At 44.0% G+C, this 10,991-nt stretch overlaps 2 protein-coding genes across 2 annotated transcripts; both read right to left on the bottom strand.

Annotated features, from left to right (window-relative positions):
* Positions 1 to 3,471: 3,471 nt before the first annotated feature.
* On the bottom strand, positions 3,472 to 4,419 carry LOC104400380 (olfactory receptor 4D1-like). Its single transcript, XM_010024177.1, has one exon. The coding sequence runs from the start codon at positions 4,417 to 4,419 to the stop codon at positions 3,472 to 3,474; it is 948 nt and encodes a 315-aa protein (XP_010022479.1).
* A 3,922-nt stretch (positions 4,420 to 8,341) lies between these two features.
* Positions 8,342 to 9,298, bottom strand: LOC104413245 (olfactory receptor 6F1-like). The gene has a single exon (XM_010024178.1). It carries the CDS (start codon positions 9,296 to 9,298, stop codon positions 8,342 to 8,344), a length of 957 nt encoding a protein of 318 aa, XP_010022480.1.
* Positions 9,299 to 10,991: the final 1,693 nt, after the last annotated feature.

A 10,991-nucleotide genomic window follows, 5' to 3' on the forward strand; every position in this document is an offset into this window, starting at 1 on the left:
GACTCCTTGGTTGGGCTGGGTTGGGCCCTGTTTCTCCGAGCAGCCTTGCTCATGTACCTTCCTCTGCGTGAAAGAGGCAAGCCCTGCCCCTTGTTGACACTTCTCTACTCCCATACAGAGAAGATGAGCAATCTATTCCCCTTCTGTCTCCCTTTGTGCATCCCCAGTTTAGGAGTTATCCCTCTTACTGTCATCTGCAGTCTCCCTGTGACCTGCTTCTGGGAAGGGGAATAGGTTCCTCTAAGGGTTTTGACTGCTGAATCCGACATCTTCCCTTTTTCACTCGTGCTGATCCCTCAGGAGCTGGCACTTGGTCCATGCGGTGCAAATGCATGGGTTAGAGTGAGGTTACACAGAAAGCATTATGAAAAGATGGTATGAGAAGACAGGCCAGGCTGTGGTGATAAAGTGTTGAGCTCAGCCAGGCCAGCACTAACTGGCCCTGGTTTACACCCAAGCAGCCTCTTTTATACCCCTTTTCTGTCTACCCCCCCCCCCCTACTCCCCCCTTTGTTGCTCCCAGTTTCTCCTCCCCTGCGTAATTCCTCAATGGGTAACATCGTCCCACCAACTCCATCCAACATCCTGGGCACTCAGGTTTGCATCCTTACCAGTTAGGTCCTGATTGCCTGTAGTTTCTGGAGAGCTCATCAGTTAGTGCACAGAGTAACCACGTGATTGGGCCCAGGCAGCATGGATTTAGGAAAGTCAGGTCTTGCTTGCAGAGCCTGATCTCCTTCTATGACAAAATGACCTTAGTGGAGGAGGAAAAGGCTGTGGGTGTTGTCTACCTGGACTTAACTCCATGAACCAACCATGCAGCCCTTTCTCTCCTAAATGGTGTCTCCAGCTATTCATCTCTGGTCTGTCCAGTAACCAACACTTCCAGTTGTCATACAGAGCTGGTTTAGAGGTCGCTTCACTTACTCAGCTGCCTGGATAGTTGCTTGCACAATTGCACAGCCTTGCTTGCTCAGTGTGCTGGCACTATGGATGCACAGGCCTTCTCACTCCACTTGGTGCACTCAGGCTCACACACACACACACATGCACACAGAATAGAGAGTGCTCTCCCAAGAAAATAGCAATGAAGTTTAATAAGAAAAGAGGCATTAGTGAGCAGACAACTGCACCAACCAGCCTGTGGTTCCTCCCCTGAATATCCTGTAATAAATCTTGAACAATCCTGAGATGCTTTTCACCTTCCTTCCATAATGTTTAGGCCATAACAGCCATAGGCATTAACTCTGCCTCAGATGACTCAAAAAGCTGCTACCACTGATTGACCAGGATGGGTATCACCCTAAGAGCATGGGACTGATTGCTCTCCTGCTACTGCCCTAGGAAGAGCTGGTTTAAGGTGTCCATTTCTCTGGTTAGGTTAATGCAGTGTCTCTACCTGTTGCTGGGCATCTGTGCTTGTCTGTGTGTGTGAAGAACAGTTTTTTATTGTACAACCAAAGAAATGCACTTTGCAAAGGAGCAGAGAAGAGCGTGAACCCATCAGCACTGTTCAGCATTTTGAATAGCCACTTCTCTGAAGGATTTACTGATCAGGCAATCCTGTAACAATGACTAAACTTATATTTCAGAGGGCAGCTGAATGCAAGATCCAGGGCAGTAGCTCTGTGGATAGGAAAGGTATTCCATTTTCTCATCCTGAGAAGGGGAGAAGTGACTGCTGTGAGTGCTCCATCTGCTTACTGAGCTTGGGAACTGCTCAAGCTTCTCTGGGATGCAGAGGAAGGTGAAGAAAAAAGCTGGGGGTTTATGCATCTACGCTTTGGCAGGGGCACCTACACCATGACGTGAGGGACAGTTTGGTGACAGCTCACCAGCTGGAAAGCAGCTGTTCACCACCCCCTCTGGGGAGTCAGCCAGACCCAACCCAGCTCACACACCACTTGCCTAGACCATAAGGTATAGGTTTCTTTAGGATGAGGCTGTGGGAAACTATTGAAAGCCTTGGAGAAATCCAGGTAGACAATGTCCATTGCCTACCGTGCATCAACTGAGCAGGCTAATTCGTTGTAGAAGGTGTCAGGTTTGTCAAACACGCTTTGCCCCTGGTAAACCTGTGCTGGATTTTCCCAGTCATGTGCTTGGTTTGACTTGTGATGGCCTCTAGGAGGATTTGCTCCATCATCATCCCAGCTGTAAGACTGATGGGCCTATAATTTCCTGGATTTGCCTTCGAACCCCTCTTGTAGATGGGGTTCACATTAGCCACCTTCTTGTCTTTTGGGATGTCCCCTGATCTCCACGATCTCTCCAAGATCATGGAGCGTGCCCTCTGTTGTTGCTGGTAGCGTCTGATGGGACAGCCCTACAGCAGTTATAAGAAAGGTTTATTCTAAACGCATTCATTATTTTGGATGTCTCTTTCTTCTTGGAGCACAGTCTGAAGCGTCTTTAAAAGAGACATGAATTTAAAAGCTTCAACCATTGGAAATGTGATGTCAAAGTGATTCAGTGTTATTGTATTAGAGTAAATAAGTATTGTATTAAGTAATATATATATTGTATATAGAGTATTGTATTAGAGTAATTAAGGTTTTTTGTAAAGAGAGGTTTCTTTCAGTCTTGTCTTTCCAAGGAATAAAACAAGACAGAATCAATTCTCTAGCCCTCTGACAGATATCAGAGTAGATCAGCTCCCAGAAGCAAAGTCATTAGAAGCTTAAATGAAGTTTCCTTAACTCTGGTTCTCCTGTGTTTTAATTATGAAGTTCCAATGATCCACAGGCAAGTTACACTCCCTGGAGGGGTGAAACAAACACTACATTGAAGATGTAAAAAACCACTTAGCCATTAAGTAGCTGTTGTGAAGTTTCTGAAGTGAGGCAGTGAATTTACCCTGCGATGGCTCCTGCTGCCTTTCTCTCTAGCAAGCAAACTAAAGAAAAAACCCATTATACTGAAAAATCTCCTGCCCCACCTTTACTGCCTTTACTGTCAGTTCACTGTCAGCTGAAATCTGGCCTGCGAAGATCAGCATAACCACATAGGTAGTGAAGGTTTCGTTTGCTTGACCTCAGTATGGAAACTGTGGTTTTAATGTTGCAGGATTAGGCCCAGGCTAATTGTATTGGGATACAACTAAGACTGAACAACATAGATAAGGAATTCCAGGTGACTGGTTTTCAAAAAAGACAAGTAACTCAGCATTACACATGGTAACAGAAATGATGGTGGTGAAAAGTCAGCAGGATCCCTTTGCTCCTGGAAACAACAAAGAGGGTATTTCAGGGGAAGATTCAGCACAACTGATTTACTGTTAACAAGACATAACTTCTCTGGACTCCACAGACTGTATTGATGGGAACTGCGTTGAGTTTCCTCTGACAGTTCTTCAGAAAGAATTTCTCTTCTGCAAATGTCTTTGCTGGAAGTTCAGGTTACAATACAGGAACAACAGTTACTGTAAGTTACAACAGTTACAAGGCAAAAGGGTGGCCATTCATCAGGGAGTTAAACTATTCCATTTTCTTCTGAGAACAGAGCCCTCAGAACAAGTCTCCTGATGGCCTTTTTCATTTCAGTATTTCTCAGGGTGTAGACCATGGGATTCAGCACTGGAATAACCACAGTGAAGAAGATGGAGACCACTTTGTCCAGTGCAAATGTCTTGAAGGGCCGAGCATAGATGAATATTGCTGGAATGAATGTTATGCTTATTGCCATTATTTGGGCTATGCAGGTAGACAAAGCTTTGTGCTTTCCTTTGGTGAATTGCCTCCTTATCTGAACTAAAATGACAGCGTATGAGATGAGCAGCAAGACAAAAATTACTATGAGGAGCAGTCCACCATTTGAGACCATCAGCAGCTCTATCAGGTAGGTGTCGATGCAGGCTACTTTCAGCACTTGTGGGACATCACAGTGGAAATTGTCCAGGGTGTTAGGACCACAGTAAGGTAAAGGGAGAAGCAGAATAATCTGTATTGCAGAGTGAATGAATCCTCCTGCCCATGACCCTACCACTAAACCTAAACACACAGCATGGTTCATTATGGTCAAGTACTGCAAGGGCCTAAAAATAGCTACATAGCGATCAGCTGCCATCACTGCAAGAAGGAAGATATGAGCACCACCAATGAAGTGGAACAAAAACATGTGAAGGATGCACTCCTTGAATGGAACAGATTTGTGCTGGGAGAGGAGACCTGACAGTAGAATGGGAGTAGTGACTGATGACTCAGCAATATCTGTGAATGCTAAGTTGGCCAGGAAGAAGTACATGGGGGTGTGCAAGTGGTAGTCAGTGATAACAGTGGTGAGGATGGTGATGTTTCCCAAGCAGGTCATCAGGTAGACAAAGAAGAAGACTGTGAAGAGGAATTGCTGAATCTTAAGACTGTTGTTGAAACCCAGGAGAACAAATTCTGTCACAGGATTGGTTATGTTCTGCATCTCCATTTGTTACCATCTGAATGTGCCTGTGAGAGGAATTAGGAGGCTGAAGTTAGCTTTCAACACCAAGAGGGGTTTTCTTTACACTCCCCTGGCTCAGAACCCCCCATCCTAGAAACCTCCTTATATCCCGCACTAAACAGTGCAGATCCTGTTCAGTGGAGGTAGTGTCAGTGTTGAGAACTGCTTCTTTGATCTTCAGCTTGGCGTCTCTGCATCTGTACTCTTAAAATCCAGTGTAACTTTACAGTTGCTATCCTCATAAACAGACTTTTGTTTCCCCAGTACTGCAGGCTTTGGCCCTTCCTCAATGCAACAGTGCTTATCCCTAATATTACCTCTTCCCATTCACACATCAAGAGCCCTTATTCCACACAGGACTGCTTTGCCTGCAGTCTCAGAGTTGCCTGGTTCCTCTCCTCCACAGAGGATTCCAAAGAGAAAATAATAAGGGAAAAAACCCAACCAAACCCAAAATCCAAACAAAACCCATTTGTGCATATTTAAGCATCAAAGCATATGTGAGGAACAGAATTACTGTGAAACCTGTATGAACTTTCCCGGATTTGAACAAAAATGGTTTTGCTAATGCCTCTAATGGATTCCTGCTCTGGCAAACAGTGTTTACTGGGCTACTCCTGTATTAGCCAAAGGGAAACAGGACATACTGCACATTCTTTACTTTGCCTGTCTTACCAGGCGACAGATTCTTTTATGGTATGCACAATAAGCCTTGCTGGCTGCTGCTTGCTTTTGTAGGGGATGAAGTACACAGAGTCAGTTGGTTTGACACACTTTGCTGAATTGCTGGCATGGACAAAGCCTGAATTTGGGACATTGCCTCTTTGTGTGTGTGTCCCCTTGCCTGGAGGGTCAGTGTTCAATTCAGAGAGAAACTACAGGATAAATTGATCAGGGATTGCCAGAGAATTTGGGCTTGTGCTGTGGTTCTGTCATTAAAGGATTTAGAGTAATCTATTCCTCCCTTATCCTATCAGGATTTTCAATTGAAACGATAAACGTCTGCTCACGGATGCTGTGACTGGCAATACCCTGAGAGCAGAGATGTCAGGAGCAGGAATAGATGCCTGCTCTGCAAGGGAAGGCAAGCCAGTGTGTAAGAGTGACAGTGAGGCAGCCAGGAGCACCCAGCTCACCAGCAAAGCTGGTCCCACACTGCACAAACAAAGAGCAAAGCAGAATCATTGATAGTAACCAGTCAGCCCAGTGATTGCCAGAGGGAAAAGGATGCCAGGGAACATGACAGTGACACCACTAAGCTCAGTGTGAGAAGCAGAGCAAGCAAAGCATAAGCTGCCTGAGGGTAAGTTTTACACTCACGCAAACACAATTCAGTGATACTTGCCAAAATTACCATTCCAGTCGAGCCCAGGGGACGGTGACACTTTCTAGCCACGCTCAGGACTGGGTTCTTGGGTGACAGGATGGCACCTGACAGCTTCTTCTGCCCTGCATCTGCACACTGTAGCTGTGTTATCTTCTCTATTTACTGCAGCAGCTACCAGTGCAGGCTGCCAATCAGAAAGTCCACAGTGACATCATTCCAGCTCTTTCAGATGTTGTTCTATTGTCATTTGCTGATCCAGGGTCATCCACGTCTTATTTGCAATGGGCCAGGCACAGCATGACTGCAGCATAGTGAAGGCAAGAAACAAGAAGAGGACCTAAGCTTAAAAACTGAAGTCCTGAACCAGTTGGCAAACAGAGTTCCCAGATGAGGCTTCCCACAGCTTTCTCAAAGTGTAGGTGTTTCACAGGTTAATAAAAGATTAAACATCCATATTAAATCAGTGCTGATCTTGAGCACAGGCAGCTGAATCCTTGGAGAGAGGAGGGAAGAGACAGCAGAGAAGGATTATAAAGATTTTACAGGTAGACTTAAAGACTGTGGCTGCATCTGTTGTCCATCAAGTCTGAGAAAGCCATCATGAGTAAACGGGTAGCATTGGCTGAGGAGTCCATGACATGCCAAAAGGCCAAGCTGGCCAGCAGACAGTACATGGGGTTATAAAGCCATGGGTTGTTGATAACAATGAAAATGATGTGAACTTCCTCAGACAAGTTATGACAACTGTGGAGAGAAAATCCTGAACAAAGAGTTGTCTGTCCTCTGGATATTATGTTTCCTGGCGACTGCACTGTGCCAGCTGTTAATCTCAGACCCTTTCTCTGAAACCCCTGTGAGGTTTACTAACAGGATCAAGAAAAAAAGAAACACAGAAGGGTATTGTTTGGGAGATGAGGGATTGTGTCATAAGGGAATGAATTAAAAAGTTCCTGGGGTTTTTAATTCCATAGATGGTAATCCCACAAGCGCAAGAGGCTCAGTAAATGTCCTTCTGTCCTCCATGACCCTGAATACTCTATGTGACTCCCTGTAGCACTAAGAGTTACGTGACAGGATCATATCAGTAGTCAACAGGTAAAACCTGGTCTCCATCTCCTCCTCTCCTCTGCCTCTCCCTCTCCCTCTCCTCATAGAGAAGGTGCTTCAGGCCCCCTGATCATTTCTGTGGCCCTCCTTGGACCCACTCAAGCAGGCCCATGTGTTCCTTATGCTGGTGGCCTCAGACCTGAACATAGTGCTCCAGCTGCGGTCTCACAAGAGCAGAGTAAAGGGGGAGAATCGCCTCCCTTGACCTGCTGGTCACACTCCGTTTGATGCAGCCCAGCACACGGTTGGTTTCTGGGTTTTAAGCACACACTTCCAGTTCATGTTGAGTTTTTCATCAACCAACACCTCCAAGTCCTTCTCCTCAGGGGTGATCTCAATCCACTCACCACCCAGCCTGTATCCATGGTTGCGATTGCCCCAAGTCAGGCACCGCACCCTGCTCTTGACCTTGCTGAACTTCATGAAGTTCACCCAGGCCCACCTCTTAAGCCTGTCAGGGTCTCTCTGGATGGTGTTCCTTCCCTCTAGAGTATCAGCCACCACTCAGCTTGTCATCATCCGTGAGAGTACACTCGGTCCTGCTGATCATGTCCCCCACAAAAGATGTTAAATAATACTGGCCCCAGTATGGGCCTCACTGGTCTCCACCTGGACATTGAGTCATTGACAGCATTTATTTTTGTGTGGCCACCCAGCCAATGCCTTATCCACCAAGTGGTCCACAAGTCTCCCTTTTAGAGACAAGTATGTTGTGTGGGACAGTGCCACATGCTTTGCAGAAGTCCAGGTAGATGATGTCCCTTTCCCTTATCCACCAATGCTGTAACACCATCATCGAAGGCCACGAAATTTGTCAGGCATGATTTACCCTTAGTGAAGTCACTTCACCAGTCACCTCCTTATTTTCCATGTGCTTTCACAAAGTTTCCAGGAGGATCTGCTCCATGGTGTTGCTGGACACCAAGGTGGGATTGACCAGTCTGACTGATCCACTAATATTATTGTAATATGAATTACAAGTTTGGCTCTAAGTAGTAACTATAATAGAAATTAACTCAAGATTTAGAGCCAAAAGAACTATCACTGATTCTGTGACTAAATTGTCATCCTGATTTTAATTCAGTTTAAATGGTGAACCTTCCTCCTCCTGCTCCTTCTCCTTCTTCTCCTCAAGGAAAGAAGACTCAGATGGACTCATACAGAGTTTTGAAATTGGGTGGAACAAATAATAATTCCCAAGGCTTATCCATACATTTTTACACCTCATGCTCAGAGAACCAGGCCACGGTGGTTTGTGTGATGTCCACATTTTACATCTGGACATGTAGGAAGTGGAGGTCCAAAGCAAGAAAGTCTGATACAGCTGGAGATGAAATTCATTACTCCCAGGTCCACACTTTGCCCACACAGTGTTCTGCAATATGTGCTCCAAACTCACTCATATCTCCAAGATAAACTCAGTATTTAAAGTAACAAAAAAACATAGCATGAACTTTGAGTAACAGTGCCTGTTCAAGCACAGGACTTCTTGAACTGCAGTGTTCTTTTAAAAGCTTTTTTCACTTCTTTGTTCCTCAGAGAATAAATGTAAGGATTCAGCAAAGGTGTAACAATAGTGTTAAGTACATGGACAGTTTTAGTATAATCTAGTGAGTCCTTTATGGAAGGTTTGACATGGAGAAAAATGGTGGAACCATACCAAATAATCACTACGGTGAGATGGGAAAAGCAAGTGGAAAAGGCCCTTTGTTGGTCTATAGCTGATGGGATTCTCAGTATGGTAGAGATGATGTAAATATAGGAGACCAGGGTTATTGTGCATGAGCCAAGGATGACAATGAATGCGATTATGAAGGCCACTAACTCAAGCAAGGTGGTATCTGTGCAAGAGAGAACTATCCATGGGGCTATGTCACAAAAAAAGTGATTAATAACATTAGGGCCACAGAAAGACAATGTGCTAATCATATATGTAGGTATGGCTATGAACAAGAAACCACAAAACCATGATCCAAAGGCAAGCTGAGTTAAAAGGGTGCGATTCATGATGGAGTTATAATGTAAGGGGAAACAGATTGCCAAACAACGGTCATATGCCATGGCAGCCAGGAGGAAGTACTCTGTGCATCCCAATGAGAAAACAAAGTACATCTGCAGAAGGCAATTCATAAAGGAAATGGTTGGGTCTCCACCCAAAAGGACTGCCAGAGCTTTGGGGACACAAGTTGTGATGTACCAGATCTCGAGGAAGGAGAGGTTGCAGAGGAAAAAGTACATGGGGGTGTGAAGTTGTGGCTGACTTCTCACTACGACCATGATGGAAAGGTTTCCCAAGAGTGCCAAGATGTACATGATGAAAAACAGCACGAACAAAGACGTTTTCAGCTGCTGACGGCCAGGAAAACCCAGGAGGATGAATACATTTGTGGCACTGTGGTTTCCTCTTTGAACATCAGATGAAAGACTCATCTAAGTAACAAAAGACAATAAAAACCCAGAGGTTTGTTCACTGCATTGCTACTTATTTTCTGCGTTACATATCAAAACTCGGAGCCCAGAACACTGAAAAAGTGTTCTTTAAATGTGCAAGGAAAGTAAAGCTTTTTTCTTTTTACGTTTTTTTTTCCTTTTATACCATTCCAAACATAGTTTCCCCTCTCACAAGCAGACTGCCATGAGCATGGCCACCAATACTCACAGTAGTAAAAAGGAAAAGTCCAAAAGAAATTAAGGGTTCATGGTGCCCCTTCATTCTTTGAGACCATTAACTCGATGTGTATTCATAAAAAGTCTGATTTTTGAAGCGTTCAATGTTTTAACTGGGATTCAACTGAGACTTCGGAAAATAAGGCACCTGATTTTGTATTCACCTGTTTGTACACAGGTAACTTCTCTCCCCCCTGCCATAGTTTTAAGTCTGGCATATGTCAATATGACACAGAAAACAAGCAAGATGTTTCTGACAGGGGGAGTCCACGTTGGACAGATGAATCCCATGCTGTGACCTTGGACAGTCAATGCAAGGAATTATGACAGTAAGATTGATGTATAGAAATGGAGTCAATCCACAAGTGGAGAATCGTATGATAACAAACTATGTACAGAAAAGGGAAGAAGAAAGAGAGGTGCTGGAGCATATACAGCAATGGATGAATAGTTACATAGACAGAATAGACACATAAAATCAGAAATAAATGGACAAAAGGTAGCAAAGAATAAAGATGGGTTTAATGCACGCACACACATAAAGCCCCTTACATCAATATGAAAGGGTAGATAGAAAGGCAAAGAGGTAGTATATATACACAAAATCAGAATAATTCAGATTGCAAAACATCTCGAGAAGACCTTCTGCTTGAAGAAGGGTCATCTACAATTTCAGGGCTTTACATGGACAGGGATGGATAAAGGAAGAGAAAAATGAATGTATATACTGTGACAGAGAGACAAAGCAGAGGCAAATAGAGACAATTTAGCTTTTACTTTCCTAGCATTAAAACACCCTACATCATGGGTAGACACAACAGTAAGTGCAAAAGCAGGATTCTTCTTCTGAAAGCACAGATTTTCTGTGAAGAAGCAGAGCATTTCTGGAGCCAGCACTTTTCTGCCACTTACCTTGCGAGAAAAGGTATGAGTGCAGCATAGCTCCAAGACACAAATATTTCCTGAACAGGCCCCTCCCCAAAGAATGAAAGTCCCCAGGGTTCCACAGTCACTCGCTGGGAAAACATGCAATTACCCCTCACTTGGGGAAGGAACTATTTCCACTCAACTTTGAATCAGGAAGGTGAATGTAATTCAAAGACCTGTTGAATATTCAGATGAACCTTTCACCATCTTGTGTCAGGAACTAGAATATCATTTTAGCATATTTTCCTAATAAACATTCAAAATGTATTTTTAGTAGAGAGAGGAAAATAAAAGAAAGATAAACTCAGCTACAGTGCTGTATGTCAGAAAAACATACATCCAAAAACAGTCCTGACCAAGTGAAACTTAATATTCATCTTCAAGGTTGAACATTTTTTCTATCTTAAGTTCTGATTTGCTGTAAATGCAAATGATTCAAAGGAGATAAGATGAGAACAGTCTTTGTTTAGAGGTATTTATGGTTTGAAACTTGTGGATATTATCTCTTTTTGGCAGAGTTTTATTTGCT

The sequence above is a fragment of the Nestor notabilis genome, unplaced genomic scaffold (assembly GCF_000696875.1).
Source record: "Nestor notabilis isolate BGI_N333 unplaced genomic scaffold, ASM69687v1 scaffold23821, whole genome shotgun sequence".
Classification (NCBI taxonomy): Eukaryota; Metazoa; Chordata; class Aves; order Psittaciformes; family Psittacidae; genus Nestor; species Nestor notabilis.